This window comes from Crinia signifera, chromosome 6 (genome assembly GCF_055691185.1).
Source record: "Crinia signifera chromosome 6, ASM5569118v1, whole genome shotgun sequence".
NCBI classification, from domain to species: Eukaryota; Metazoa; Chordata; class Amphibia; order Anura; family Myobatrachidae; genus Crinia; species Crinia signifera.
In genome coordinates this window covers 200077715-200089966 of record NC_139222.1, presented here as the reverse complement: position 1 = coordinate 200089966, position 12252 = coordinate 200077715, and the positions used below count along the sequence as shown (strand labels likewise).

Genomic DNA, 12252 nt, shown 5'->3' with positions numbered 1-12252 from the left:
CAATAGTGTGTGCCTTTTGGGGATACTATTAAACCTGTTTTGTGGAATATCCCATAAATATTAATTGAAAAGTCTCCACCTACACATTTTACACTGAGCGGAGATCCCCAGGTTTTGCTAGGCCAAGCCAGTGCATCCTATGTTATGGCTTTAAAGTGTTGACATGAGTCCAGCTCAGTGTCTGCTGCAGTGTGAACGGCAAATCTGGGTATTGCCTAAAACGGGTTCTCAAACAGTCGTCAGGACCCCATGCCATAAAGTACTAACAGGCAGTCAGTCTTATGCTGGCCACACATCAGACCAACTTTCCTTCAGCCATCCAACTGGTGGGTTGGACTGAAAATCTGGTACTGTATGAGGGCAAATGGCAATAAGCAATTTGCTCACAAATTCAGGTGAATGGACAAAAACATTCAGTGAAATTGTTTAAATCAAATAGGTCCAACTACAGTATATTGTCTGAGTGACAATTGTCCATTTTGGGAAACAAAATGACTTAATTACAAATTACATTTGCTCCTATCCAGTACCAGGTTTTTATTCCATCCAACCAACTAGTTGGATGGTTGGAGGAAAGTTGGTCTGATGTGTGGCCTGCATTACATAGCAGCAGTCCTATATATTTATACACTATGGGCAGTATTCAATGAGGCTGATTCGCCATGTTTTTATGGCGATTTTGTGCTGTAAGGCGAATTTTTGACTAAAACGGTGAATCACCCTATTCAATGACCAGATGGCGAATAAATTTCAAGGTTTTTTTCGCCATGCTTCACCGAGTAGCAATCGCTATCTTTTTATGGTAAAGTGTTACCATAAAAAGGTAACACTTTAACCCGCCATGCTTCACCGAGTAGCAATCGCTATCTTTTTATGGTAAAGTGTTACCATAAAAAGGTAACACTTTAACCCGCCATGCTTCACCGAGTAGCAATCGCTATCTTTTTATGGTAAAGTGTTACCATAAAAAGGTAACACTTTACCCCCCCCCCCCCTAAACTACTATATCAACTGATCTGGCCTTTTGGCTGCTCAACCACTCCCAAATCCCTCTGTCCGAATACAAAAAATCTTTGCTTAAACATATAGGTAATGCAGCAAGAGCCATGATACCGGTAAAATGGAAATCTACAGTTCTCAATCCCGTAAAAAATGGTTTACGAGATTTGATTATTTTATGTCAATGGCAGATCTATTTAAAGAACTGTCTTTATTAATACTTGGCAAAAGTGGATGGAATACAGATCTGATGATTATAAATCATATTTATGATATCTGTAATAGGCTAAATTTGAGTCAGATTGTATGTATTAACAACAAAAGGGGTCCTCTGCGCACCCACCTCCACATGTTTTTTTTTTCCCTTTTTTTGCTTTTTATTATTTAGATTTTTTTATTTTGAACTTTCTTGATAATTTTTTTGTATCCTTATGGATCAATGTATTTTGTGTGAAAAATGTAATAAAATTGTGAATGCAAAAAAAAAAAAGTGAATAGATAATGCTGACACTTGAGAGACAGAGGCCTTTGGACAATCTGTCCAGTAAAAAAGGAAAGTACGGTAAGCAAAACAAAGAAGACAAAAACCTTTCTAGGTTTGCACCATAGGCTGTAAGCCTTCCATGCCAGATAATTAATAGAAGTTGATGATTTGTGAGCTGGTAACAATCTGGATAACTGCTGTAGAAAACACCTTGAACCTCAAAAAAACTTGTCTCAAGTCCCACGCAGTTAAAGCCAATTGAGCTAGATTGGGATGGAGGATTGGATCTGGTGACAGTAGAACTTTCATTAGTAGCCTCCACGGTTGGTTGGCTAGCAGAGACAGAAGATCCAAGTACAGTACCATGACCTGTGTGGCCATTCTGAGTCATTTGTGGATCTCTGGACTGTCTGCAATTGATTGAAACCAGACTTCTCTCCCTGAAAGAGAGAAGACTGCCATCTATACAAGTGGGCTGGAAGTTGTCCTGATCAGTCATTTAAAGGATTTGTCAATCCTATGGATGCCAGAGAGATGGGACCCCATGGCCTGTCAGACCTCTGGTGGGCAGAGCCCAGAACCTACCAGAATACTGAAAGGGCCTGTACCTAGAAGTAAGAATTGGATGAAACTAGGTTTTTCCTCCAGTCACAGGTTCCACTAGGTTTTCCTCCAGCCAGACAATTCATTCTGGACCAAACAGATTGACCTTTAAAGAGAACGCCATCCAAACGCCTCCTGGAATTCACTTGCCAAGAACATAACCATAATGTTCTTCTGGCCAAAACAAATAGTTGATATACTTTACAGAAGAGAAATAGGCCCATATTCAATTCCCAGCTGCAAATTTCGCCAGGCAAAAATAAAAATACAGCTTTTGGCCTTTTTGGGGGGTTGATTTTTATTTGCCTATTCAAGTCCAGTGCTGATTTTTTTGCCTGGTCAAATAATCCAGCATTGTCAAAAATCAAATCCATATTGGCACTTTTTTCCAGTGTTTTTGCCTATGCCGATCTGCTCAAAAAAAAAAGTGAAATGGCATGGGCGAAACTGCCTGTGATTAAATACTGTAAAGCCAAATCTTTGCTGTGTTTTTTTTCTTACCTGGTGAAAATTTCAGCCTGGATTGAATATGGGCCGGGGTATTCAATCTGTATCGAAACGGATTTTTTCTCATTTTTTTTTTCACTTTTTCACATGGAAGAGTCCCCAGCTATTCAATCTAGTAATTTTTCGAGTAAGTGAAATGTTTTTTTTCACGATGCATTTTCGTTTGATTCGTTAGCGATATTTCCACTTTTTCACTTTTTTTTCTCTTTTTTTTTCGACTTTTCACTCAGACATATTCAATGATATGATACCGATATGAATGTTTCCGCGTGTATGCTCTTCTTCTCAATTTTCCTTTCACCATGTGACGGGTGATGAATTAATACATTGAACTCTGTATTTTGTTAAGTAATGGCTCGTTTGATCTCCTGCATAAAATATATGAAGGATTGTTTGCCCTTATTGTTTTTTTTGGGTTATTTGTGTGAAATATTAGTTGTTTTATTACAATTCACTTCCCAGCATGCCTTTCTTTTCTCCCATCATGCACCTCACCACACCTCCTCACTCCTGCGTTTGGGATTTCATGGAGTAGCAGCCTTGTGCAGTCAGCTGTATTTGGAAGCGTTTTTATAGGTCAATTTGCGTTTTTGGATAAAAAATCCTTACTTTTTTATCACTGTCTGCAAGAATGGATTATTTTGCTGACTTGCTTGTTATGTTCATGATCGTGTCAACATACCTGATGCGCTGTCGACGTCGTCGTTTGGCAAGTGGCTATCGGTGTCCTGTTCAGGGTCGTGGATATCAGCATCGTGGTCAGCATCTTACTCCTTCTGGTGAGTCAGTGCGTGTTTCAATTCCACGTCCACGCCAGTATCGTACTAGGCGTGTACTGGATGGTCTCTCTGAGACGGAAGTGATTGGTACCTTTCGCTTGTCGTCTCAGGATATATATTCGCTGTACGATCTGTTGGAAGCTGACCTTGAGCCCCGGGTACGGTCAAACCATGCAGTCAGCGGTTTCCAGAAACTGCTGGCTGCATTGCAATTTTTTGCGTCTGGCACCTTCCAGCCAACTTTATCCCAGACATGCGGTTTTTCCCAGCCAACGATGTCTCGCTGTTTATCTCAGGTCATTAAAGCTTTCCGTAAATTAACGGCCCAGGTTATAAAATTTCCAGACACTGACAGCGAATGTAATGAGATCAAATTTGGCTTCTTTCAAAAATGGAGATTCCCCAATGTGCTGGGCGCGATTGACTGCACCCATGTGCAACTCACACCTCCCAGGGAATCGGAAGAATGTTATCGGAATCGAAAACACTTCCATTCCCTGAATGTCCAGATGGTGTGTGATTCCACAATGCGGTTATTGGACATCTGTGTGGGTTTTCCTGGGTCGACCCACGACTCCTTCGTTTTAAGCCAGTCATCTATTTTCCGTGATTTTGAGGAAGGAAGAATGCCAGATGGCTGGTTGTTAGGTATGTAATCTATATATATATATATATATATTTTATAACGCATGATTTTTTAGCAAATATGTTACAACTTTTTATTGATATTTTAGGTGATGCGGGTTATCCGAATAAACCGTGGCTGTTGACCCCATTGCTTAATCCTGTAGGTGATGCTGAAAAAAGGTACCAGGAGTTACACATTGCATCGAGGGGTGTAATTGAAAGGACCTTCGGTGTACTTAAGAGCCGGTTTAGATGTTTAGACATCTCCGGTGGTAGCCTCTTATATTCTCCGGGAAAAGTCTGCGGTATTATTAATGCATGTTGCATTCTGCATAATATATGTGTCGCAAGACGTTTGCCGGTGAATATTCGTGCTAGTGTTAACCAGCATGGGGATCTTTCTTCAGTGTTACCTGTGGGCATGGACGAAGGAGCAGAAACCAGAAGAAATCTGATCAATACTTTTTTCGCATGTGAGTATTTCTGTGTTTTTTTTTCGTTTAAACAGATATCTCTATATATCATGATCCGTATCATTAACGATACATATGTATATACACACATGTCTGTATGGTTGACAGACCTTGTAATATTATTGTTTTAACGATTGCTATCGTATTGGGACATGTGTGTATAGCACACATTAGTTCTTTACATGTAAATGCACATGGACTTTACATATATATATTTGGTGTTTGTAATGTGATGCAATGGAACTGATTTTTCCGTGGTATTCAATTTGTACAATATTTAACTACGCATGGCGGTGGATAGAAACCTGTGCCAAGGGTAGTGACCCTCCGTGGCCCAACGAGGCAAGCACAGCGAGCCCTGCAAGGGGACGTTGATTTGTTTTTAACTAATCAGCATCCCCTTGCGTGGATAGCTGATCATGTCCCCGATCTGGGTGGGTGCCTCTTGACGCTTGTCCCAGGTTTAGATCCAAATGAATGCCTTGTTGGATAGTGGGGATTTGCAAAGCTTACTTCCCATACAACCCTTTGAAAAATCGGGACCATCACATTGCATCGCAGTGCATATAAATTTGTTACATGCGATGTGATGCGATTATGGAGTTGCAACACACCAGATTGTGTGCCATGTTTCTGAACAAGTCCCTGAATATTTTTTAACGATATACTTTATCCCTTTCTAATTACAGAGTTGATCCATGTTGGTTCTTGTTGGCCTAGTTGGTTCTTGTTGGCCTTGTTCGGCTTGAAGTTTTCTGTGTTTTTTGGAGTTGTTGATTCAAAGTTCATTTTCGATATAATTATGGTTATATTTGCAAAGAGTCTGCATCACAAAATTATTGGGGTTCATTTGCAATGGATGTAAGTAGCAAACTGCCAGGTGTAACTCGGTGCCATGTCCGTCTGCAACAGGGCCACTACTGACCATCTCTCTATGTTCCCATTCATGTTTCCCCCTGCAGGTCCTTATGTCTCCTGCTGCCTCTGCAAACATCCCTTTGCAGTTTGATGTCTGCCTTGACGCCACATCCAGGTCATTCCCAAGTGCCAGAGACAGGCCCCACTTCTCAGCTGCTGTGTGAAATTGGTAAGTAGCTCATTCATGTGCCCCCGCACCACTGGTGTTCAATCTGTGGCACTCCTGATGGAGGGCCACAGCTTGAAGACCCATCCCCTAGGTTAAACCCCAAACATACCAAGGGCGCATGCGCTGTGGGCCAGGTGTAACTCGGTGCCATGTCCGTCTGCAACAGGGCCACTACTGACCATCTCTCTATGTTCCCATTCATGTTTCCCCCTGCAGGTCCTTATGTCTCCTGCTGCCTCTGCAAACATCCCTTTGCAGTTTGATGTCTGCCTTGACGCCACATCCAGGTCATTCCCAAGTGCCAGAGACAGGCCCCACTTCTCAGCTGCTGTGTGAAATTGGTAAGTAGCTCATTCATGTGCCCCCGCACCACTGGTGTTCAATCTGTGGCACTCCTGATGGAGGGCCACAGCTTGAAGACCCATCCCCTAGGTTAAACCCCAAACATACCAAGGGCGCATGCGCTGTGGGCCAGGTGTAACTCAGTTCCATGTCTGTTTATAACAGGGCCACTACTAACCATTAATTTTTCCCCTTGCAGGTCCATATGTCTACTGCTGGCCACACGGAGAACACTGTGCTTGATGACCGGTTGAACCGAGGGCAAAATCTTTGCATTACACCACTTGCATCGTGTGTCATAAAATTGTATTGTTATACTATAATAGTTCAATGTAAATAATTGTATACGAAAAATGATTCTTGAAATGTTGTTTGGTTCAATAAAATTTTATTGAACAATTTTGGATTTTCGACTGACATGAATCATGACCTTTGATGTTGTTTCAATTATAAATAGTTAGAAAGATATAAAAACGCTCAAAAAATGAGAAAATATTCAAAGTGTTTAGAGAAACAGAGAACCAAGATACGCCACAAGGTAAAGTTTCAGAACTGTCATTTGTTTGTAACAATGACCATTGTCACCACTGACCACGCTGCTCCTTCCAAATGTGCAGTGCGTCACATCTGGGGGGAGAAGGTTGGCCAGTGTTGACAATGGAACATTGAAATCAGCACAAATGATATACGCCACAAGGTAAAGTTTCAGAACTGTCATTTGTTTGTAACAATGACCATTGTCACCACTGACCACACTGCTCCTTCCAAATGTGCAGTGCGTCACATCTGGGGGGAGAAGGTTGGCCAGTGTTGACAATGGAACATTGAAATCAGCACAAATGATATACGCCACAAGGTAAAGTTTCAGAACTGTCATTTGTTTGTAACAATGACCATTGTCACCACTGACCACGCTGCTCCTTCCAAATGTGCAGTGCGTCACATCTGGGGGGAGAAGGTTGGCCAGTGTTGACAATGGAACATTGAAATCAGCACAAATGATATACGCCACAAGGTAAAGTTTCAGAACTGTCATTTGTTTGTAACAATGACCATTTTCACCACTGACCACGCTGCTCCTTCCAAATGTGCAGTGCGTCACATCTGGGGGGAGAAGGTTGGCCAGTGTTGACAATGGTTCCTATGTTGCTGCATTGAAAAAAATAACTTATAGATAATAAACAATAAAAACTTAAATAAGTGCAATTTCACAATAAAAATACCTATTCCTTCCTAAAGAGACCAGAGTCAGATCTGGATGGAGATGGATGTTACAAGTTATTACTGTGAAAACATTGTAATTTTAAACTTTTTATAATTCCTGTGAAATCTGAGTTTCATCGTCATCGTGTGTAGGTGCTGATAATGACAGATCGTTAGCTAACGATTCAGGTTGCACACAAGATGTTGTCGCATGATCTGGCTCTCTAACATTTGGAAACATGCCTGAATATCCTGTGTACATTTGGGAATAGGAATAGGTATTTTGTGTGGGAAATACACCCCCTTTCCTCTCGTTTACTGATGCTTTTCTTTGTTTTTCACTTATGTTTTTTTTGTGCGACTTTGCAATCATGTCCTCTGCAATTAACTTCAGAGAAGTAGCAATCAACCCTGTACTGGCAGAAGTTTGTCGATGGCACTCTAACATGATATTAAAGGTATTTGCTGATTGTGCATTAGCATCTGAAATTTTCATTAAACTGTGTGCGTGGCTAGTTGTATTGTCAACCAATTTGTTGATTGACACAGCTATAATATTCAGTATATCCTGAGTAGTTTTGTATTGGCTCTGGCGGTTTACATCAATCTGTTTTACTATGTCTATAAAACCTTTAAAAGTGTTTTCTAAGCTATCTAGTCTTTTGTTTAAAACTTTTTCAAAGTCAACATGTCTCCGCTGCATTTGATCTGCCAAAGCTCTGATATGCAGATATTCTGGTTCTTCTGATGTGTCGTTGTTTCCAAGCTGCCTTGCTTGAGATGCTGTAAGGATAGAGAAATTTTGAAGAACATTCAATTACTTGATTTTATTTGTAAATAATGAAGATTGTAGTAGAAAACCAAAGATATTGCTGAAATATATTATTACTTACGTATAGGTGTTGATTCCGATTGTCGCACCTCCACATCTCCATCGTCAGACAAATTTTAAATTAAATCAGGCCTAAAAAAACGACCAATTCCGGAGGAAAGTCCTCCACTTGTCATAGGCATATCTTCTGTAATTAAAATTCCCATTAAATTTATTATAAACAAATAAATCACACTTTTCATGTAAGGAGTGCATAACATTTCCAAAAAAGTATTACTGTTTAATAAAATACATCCCTTGATTATAAACTGGTTTTATGCCGCAATACACAGCTATTTTTTAAAAAAAAACTAACCTTTTTCTTTTGGATTTACAGTACTCTCGCATTCCATCTGTTGAGAATTTCTCTCCCTTGAGGATCGGTTACCGGAATAATTATCTATGGAACTGCTGTTGAAACCCTCAAACGTTACGTCGGTTACATCAGATGATTCAAGGAAGCATGTGGGTATACTTTGCAATTCAGCCATACCACTGCCATCATTATCTTTCGAACGTTCAAGAACTCGATTGCTGGAATTATTGTGCCTTCTTTCCGCTTGCATTAAATGTTGACGCTCATCTAATGAAGGGAAAAATATTATTAATAACATTTCATTACATTTTGGTACATAGATTTTATGCTATTAAATTATTACCATTTTTACTAGACATATTTTTCTCATTGCTAATTCTGCTGCCTCTTTTCTTTCTAGGATTCTCCTCTTCCTCCTGAATGCCTCCTCGTCAACACCTCCTTTCACTCCATAAATCATTATTGGGTTTAATCGTTTCTTGATTATTTCCTCCCAGGAAAGCCACTTTATTTTCATCTCCGGTCCGCCACCTGTACCTATCTCATGTCTTCTTTGCATACCCATTTTTTTTTTAGTTTGCCTGCGGCAGTCACTATACCTTTTGATACAATGTTTGGAATCTCTTTGAACACCTGATATAGAGGTGACTTTTTCGGCAATATTATTCCACAGCTTTCTTTTCAATTTTGGAGCTGTAGTTGGTGCCCTTGGACCAAACAACATATCATAATATCTATCAACTGCCTCCACCAGAGCATAATTCTCGGACTCATTGAACCGTACGCCACGTTGAGCCTTTTTCAGATTTTCACCACCGGATCCTTCACCAGAAGAATGATGAGATGCTGAGTCATCAGAAAACCTTGCAACCTCATTTGTATCACTTTGCATGCTTTCTTGACTACGGATATTTGATCGCTGCCTATCATTGGGACGCTTCTTTTCTTGACTGTTTTGTGGCCGGCTGTGATGAACATTTTGTAAATGTTGCCTTTTGCTGTGGAACATCTGCAAACAGAATGAGAATTTACAAATTAAACATCATTACATTGCAAAATTGAAATCATCTTTGGTTGAAATAAAAATAAATACCATCGAATGTCCACTTGTGGTGGCTTTTTGTTTATTGCGCGATGCTTCAACTTTCGCCCTCCAGATTCTAAATTCGGCACTTTGCTCCCAATCCTCCTCAAATCTTTCAAAATCTTCCTCCGTTGTAGAAATATCGGAACGATGTGGGCTTCTCAATGTAGGAGACTGTATAAAAAAGATGTAGTGTTATTGTTTTTAAACAAGCACATAATAAAAATTATTTGCCATGTTCAATTTGCCCTTAGTTTACCTATCTCTTTCAGGAATTTTTCTTGTATGTCTAAATAAAAGGCATGTGTGCCAATGACATTCATTGATCACCCAGTTTAAGAAACCATAATGGTTATAGACCCAGCACCCACCCATGTTTTACCAAAGCACACCAAGCTGTAGCCGCTACGTTTTGCCTTATAGAAGGCTGCTGTGTCTGTTCCAACTTCTCGAATAATGTGTTGTACTTGTGAGAGCCAAATACCATTTCTTCCAATAAATTATGGTTGGATATTAGGACAACATTTTAAGAAATTGGCGTGTTATAAAATCACCATAAACAAATAAATGGATGTTAGTATTGATGTACCGACACATGGTGATTTTTAAAATCGCATTGGGGCGTGGTGTGAGGGTTGTTGGGGTTGGAATATCATATAGGAGGGTTCACTCAGAGGTGGCAACAGTATGAGCCGCACACCCACAGGCCTTGTCCGTGACACTCAATGCAATGCATATTTACTGATCCAGACTATCATTACATATTGGTGATACTATATTCATAAACCCAAAATAATTTTAATTACCCGATGTCTTCCATTGCTTTTCTTTCTAGTTCCAACAAGGCTTGTCGTCTTCAAAGCCATCTCATCCAGTTCTTGATGTTCTGTATTTTTATGCACTGAATCTTCTGAAGAGGAATCCACTGGTGAAAAAAGACTTCTTTCTGTAGACATTCCTAATAAATACAAATGTCATGATTGAGCATGGTCGTTTCAATGTACAACAAAAGATCCCCATGTGCTAAACTTGCACAGTGAATACACCCAGTTGAATAACTTTATAACAGATGCCCATAGGCGGGGTGTGGATCATGTGTGAGAATGAAATTATATATGTACAGTCATAAAGTCGTCCCCACTAGTGCAACTTCCCTGGAAGGTCGACCTGACTTAGGTCTAAAAAGGACAAGGTCTTAATGAGTTATGTTGGAATTTAAATAGAGATCGACAGGTCATAAGATGAGCAGGGAATTTCCAGCACTTATGTGGGCACGACATATAACTGTAGAAATAAGGTCAGTCTGATTGATTACCGCTTCTATTAGAATGACTACTGTTTATGCCAGACTAATATACAGACACACCCGCATAGGCACACACAGCAACTCACACACATATAAAATCCACATATATAGAAACTGCAACATACTTCACATGTACACACATAACAGGACGGACATATGCACATACACCCACAATTCATATATGGCATTAACAGACACAAATCCATGTATACACACAACAACATATGCACATACACCCACATCCATACACACAGCGTTATATGCACAAGAACCACCATCTATACACACTTCCACAAACATCACATGTATACACATGCAGTTGCTACAGATGCACATACACCCACAATTATAAACTCCAACTTTCAGGTACACAGACACATGTATACACACAGCTACATGTGCCCATACATCCACATGTACTGTAGACCAACCTCTCTAAATACAGTGACATAATAGCCCTTACATACACACAAGCAACACACACATAAATAAACAAAGCAGCATCTACATAAACACACAATACACATACAAATCCTCACACACTGCGACTGCCCCCTCACACCTCTAAAAGAGCCATCTAGCTATTTCTTTATTCATAAGATAGTTGGAGGTGGTCAGCTGGATGGGCTTTATGGCTGCGAGGAAGACACAGGGGCTTTCTGCGTGTGACAGGAAGTCACGTCTCCTCCTGTGACTGAGCTCCTCCAGCAATGCTGCTATTCACTGCAGCGCTGCTCCATCACAAAGCATTCTGGCTGGCACGCAGGGGCTGGAGTTTAACAAATGCTGCTGGTCAGGCAGGGTGCACCCTTAAGACGTACCCCAACAAGAAAGTGCAAAGCTTTGAAAAGTGGCCATGCTGACCCACCCCAACCGTGCACACTTCAAAGCTCATATAACAGTACAAATTGAATTTATCCCCTTAACAACCAAGCACTAAAAAGAACCAATTTGGAAATATGAAAGACATGCCACACACAAGGAGAGTATCGTTTAAAGGACATGCTAAAATCTCACTAACAACGGACAAAACTAAAAAGCCCTAACCTGTGGTTAAATTCAAGGACAACGCTGTCGAGCAGAAGGTTCCATTTTAAAGAAAATAAACAATAGAAACAGCGCAGCAATACTGTACAAAACAACTAATAAAATAAAGGATATTACTCACTCTGTTTGAAGACACGCGGTCCGAACGTGGAAGGGGGCTGCTGTGATCCACTGCACTACGGCCATTAGACACAACACTGTCGGCATCCCAAAATGGTGGATGCGTTGCGCAGCACGTTCTTTTTATACAATACGCGTAAGTTTCGCTTAGCGAAAAAGTCACGCCCATTTTTCGATACATTTCACTTTTTTCACTTCTTGCTGTCTCCGGAAAAAAAACCTTTGAATACCTCGAAAAAAAAAATAGCGAAAAAGGATTCTTGATGCGAAATAAACGAAAACATAATGTTAAACGTAAAATAGTTTTTTTCGGAGCACATTGAATACCCCCCATAATAGTTTACAATCATTTATTTAAAAAACTGTTGTTTTAAGATGGGCTAATATCTTTACAAGAATTTCAG

At 40.2% G+C, this 12252-nt stretch overlaps 1 protein-coding gene across 1 annotated transcript; it reads right to left on the bottom strand.

The window, feature by feature from the left end:
* Nucleotides 1-6310: 6310 nt before the first annotated feature.
* Nucleotides 6311-12184, bottom strand: LOC146008848 (uncharacterized). Its single transcript, XM_083148610.1, has 7 exons — nucleotides 11850-12184; nucleotides 10182-10333; nucleotides 9385-9549; nucleotides 8635-9300; nucleotides 8292-8558; nucleotides 7998-8123; nucleotides 6311-7887 (listed from the first exon to the last, which is right to left on the bottom strand). Exons 2-5 carry the CDS (start codon nucleotides 10329-10331, stop codon nucleotides 8541-8543), a joined length of 999 nt encoding a protein of 332 aa, XP_083004736.1. The 5' UTR covers nucleotides 10332-10333; nucleotides 11850-12184; the 3' UTR covers nucleotides 6311-7887; nucleotides 7998-8123; nucleotides 8292-8540.
* Nucleotides 12185-12252: the final 68 nt, after the last annotated feature.

Excerpts from the sequence above, each read along its gene's own strand:
- LOC146008848 (XM_083148610.1), bottom strand. The coding sequence starts at position 10,331 with ATGTCTACAGAAAGAAGTCTTTTTTCACCAGTGGATTCCTCTTCAGAA. Across the intron at positions 9,550-10,181 it reads AAAGCAATGGAAGACATCGG|TCTCCTACATTGAGAAGCCC; the intron begins GTAATTAAAATT and ends TTTTTTATACAG. Across the intron at positions 9,301-9,384 it reads CCACAAGTGGACATTCGATG|ATGTTCCACAGCAAAAGGCA; the intron begins GTATTTATTTTT and ends TTCTGTTTGCAG.